This window comes from Sinocyclocheilus grahami, unplaced genomic scaffold (genome assembly GCF_001515645.1).
Source record: "Sinocyclocheilus grahami isolate Dianchi unplaced genomic scaffold, SAMN03320097.WGS_v1.1 scaffold3375.1, whole genome shotgun sequence".
Lineage (NCBI taxonomy): Eukaryota > Metazoa > Chordata > Actinopteri > Cypriniformes > Cyprinidae > Sinocyclocheilus > Sinocyclocheilus grahami.
In genome coordinates, this window is record NW_015508508.1 from 5,572 (window position 1) to 8,149 (window position 2,578).

Sequence of the window (2,578 nt, forward strand, 5' to 3'; positions counted from 1 at the left end):
AGGTTTCAGCAGCCTGGATGGCAACCCCCACTGATACGCCGTCACACCAACGCCAGCTGTTTCTCTAGAACACTCGCAGAGATTCGTCCTGTAGAAGGCTCGGCTCCGAAGCGAAAAGCTGATGTGCATTTGCACGCGCTGTCATTTTATACCCGCGCTGCGGGGCGGGGTGCGCGTGGCGAAATACGCACGCCAACTGTCATTGGCTTGTTTAGTTAACACTCGAAGGGGATTGGGCTCTCGGGCGAGATCCCAATTCGTAACGTAGAACGTGACTGACTGAAAGGGAACTGCATATATTTAATTGAGACCCTTTATTTTTCCATATTTGCAGCAAGTGCACTAAAACATCAGTCAGTAAGGTTTTTAGAGCTTTATAAATGAGAATCTGTTTTACAGTCACTATTGTGACCGGTGGGATTAAATGGGTTTTAAACACTAACATGTATTTTCCTTTACAGAAAACCACATAAAATAACACTTCATCCCTAAATTTACAATCATGCAGTTCCTTGTAAATCATGCTGAGAACTACAAATCCACTGCGCAGTTAGTTACGTCAGCAACAAATATTAATGTAGTTTCAACACAAATAAATTAAATACTGTACATTTCAATTTTAAATATATTAGGTAGAGTGAACACAATGAAATTGTTACAGAATGCTCAAAAACATGTTACTTTAGCTCATTTAAATTAAAATGAACAAGAGGCAAAAATAATAAAATAAAATATTAAAATAAATGTTAAAATAAACTGAACAGTAAACTTTAATCTCACTGTAACTGCTGTAGAGTATAATGATACTAACTCTAGTTTTTCCAGCTTGCATTGTGTGTTCATCAGTAGATGACTGAGGTTTTTCACTCCAGAGTCTCCTAGTTTATTCCCGCTCAGCCTCAGTTCTCTCAGGTGTGATGGGTTTGATTTCAGAGCTGAAGTCAGGATGCGACACTGTTTCTCTGTAATACTGCATCTCCACAGACTGAAGACAGAAAGAGAAAACACAATGAATCAGACACGTTATGTTCATGTGTGAGTTAAATTAATCATGAGTAAACATCATACAGTGCAATAAATAAAATGTTGCTAAAACCTGAAAACAATATAAGTAAATAAATAATTATACAGCCATAAACCAAGACAAAAACAAAACTAGGATTTGAGGATACTAGTTACATTTCAAGTCTGGAGAATCTTCAACACAAACCAACACATTCTTATCTGTGAAAGTTTATCCAGTTTCTTCAGGAATTTAAATTTCATCAGTTTTTACACCCAGATGCTGCACAACGTTGTTGCATCTTGAAACTCCATTGATTGTTATTGTGAGTGACGACAGAACATTTCAAGATGGCCGACGTAATGCAACGTATCTGGAGCGGTCGAATGTGGCATCTATCTGTACATATCTATGGTACAACCAAACAACTCTCTGAGAGCAGTAAAGCAGGACTGTCAGTCATCAGCTGTGGGCGGAGCCTAAACAATGTGATGTCACACTGCTCAGAGAATCAAAACAGCTGGTCTAATGAGACTGATTTGGTTTAATGGGAATTAATAAATAAGGAGTGGGTGGGTTTTTATCATTGTAGGGTGGTTGTGCTCACAATCCGCCAACACATATTTATGTCCAAACACCATGTAAAAGTGGATTTGGCATAATAGGTGCCCTTTAATTAGACATTTTATGAAATATTAACATTAAATTGAAAGCAGTTGTGAACAGTTCTGTTGTCACAAAAAAAAAAGTTACATACCAGTAATTAGATTAGATTCAATTTTGATTTCATTGTGCAGAGTAAGCACAGAGCCAATGACATTCAGTTAGCATCTAACCAGAAGTGCAAATGGCACTATATTTATGAATATAAATATGCATATATATGTGTATATATAATTTTTTATGGAGTGCAACGTTGCAGTGTTTTGGGACTGGTACAATGGTGACTGTTTTGAAGCAGGTGGGGACCAAGTAGAGCTTGAAAATGTGTGTGAAGACATCAGCCAGCTGTTCTGTGCAGACCCTGAGCACTCGGTCAGGAAGCCCATCAGGGCCAGACACTTTATGTGCATTCACCTGCTCAGGTAGAAGCACACCTCACTGGTTAAACAAGAGAGCGGCAGGTCATCGTGTGGGGCTCAGCTTCGATGTGCTTCTGTGTTTATATGATCAAAGCAAGCATTAAAGGGGTTCAGTTCATCTGTGAGGGAGGTATTACTGGTTGGTGGTCAATGTTTTTAAATGAGTCTTCAATCCTCAGTTTGTAGTCAGTAAACATGATCACATTCAGCAGTCACAGCAGAAGTTAGAGACTAAACTGAACTGAAGTCTATTCAAAAGTTGTATGAATCTATTCTAAGAAGGTTGGAAGCTGTATTAAAGGCAAACGATGGCAAACACATTAATAAAATACTGGCTATTTCTAATGTGTTCACATTATTTTCTCCAACCTTAAACATTACTAGTCATGTAACATGTGAAATGATGTAAGATACTCACTTGAGTGTGTTGAGTGTACAGTGTTTATCCTGCAGTAGAGCAGCGATCTGATTCACTCGTGTGTCTCCTAGTTCA

The 2,578-nt window shown here is 38.4% G+C and overlaps 1 protein-coding gene across 1 annotated transcript in view; it reads right to left on the reverse strand.

Moving 5' to 3' along the window:
* The window catches only part of LOC107576230 (ribonuclease inhibitor-like), a gene marked incomplete at its 3' end in the record, with an annotated part of 7,877 nt that overhangs the window by 1,649 nt on the left and 3,650 nt on the right, over nucleotides 1–2,578 (reverse strand). Inside the window, exon 4 of the mRNA XM_016262451.1 lies at nucleotides 812–985. Coding sequence (XP_016117937.1) covers nucleotides 812–985 — 174 coding nt within the window. The remainder of the gene's footprint in view (nucleotides 1–811; nucleotides 986–2,578) is intronic.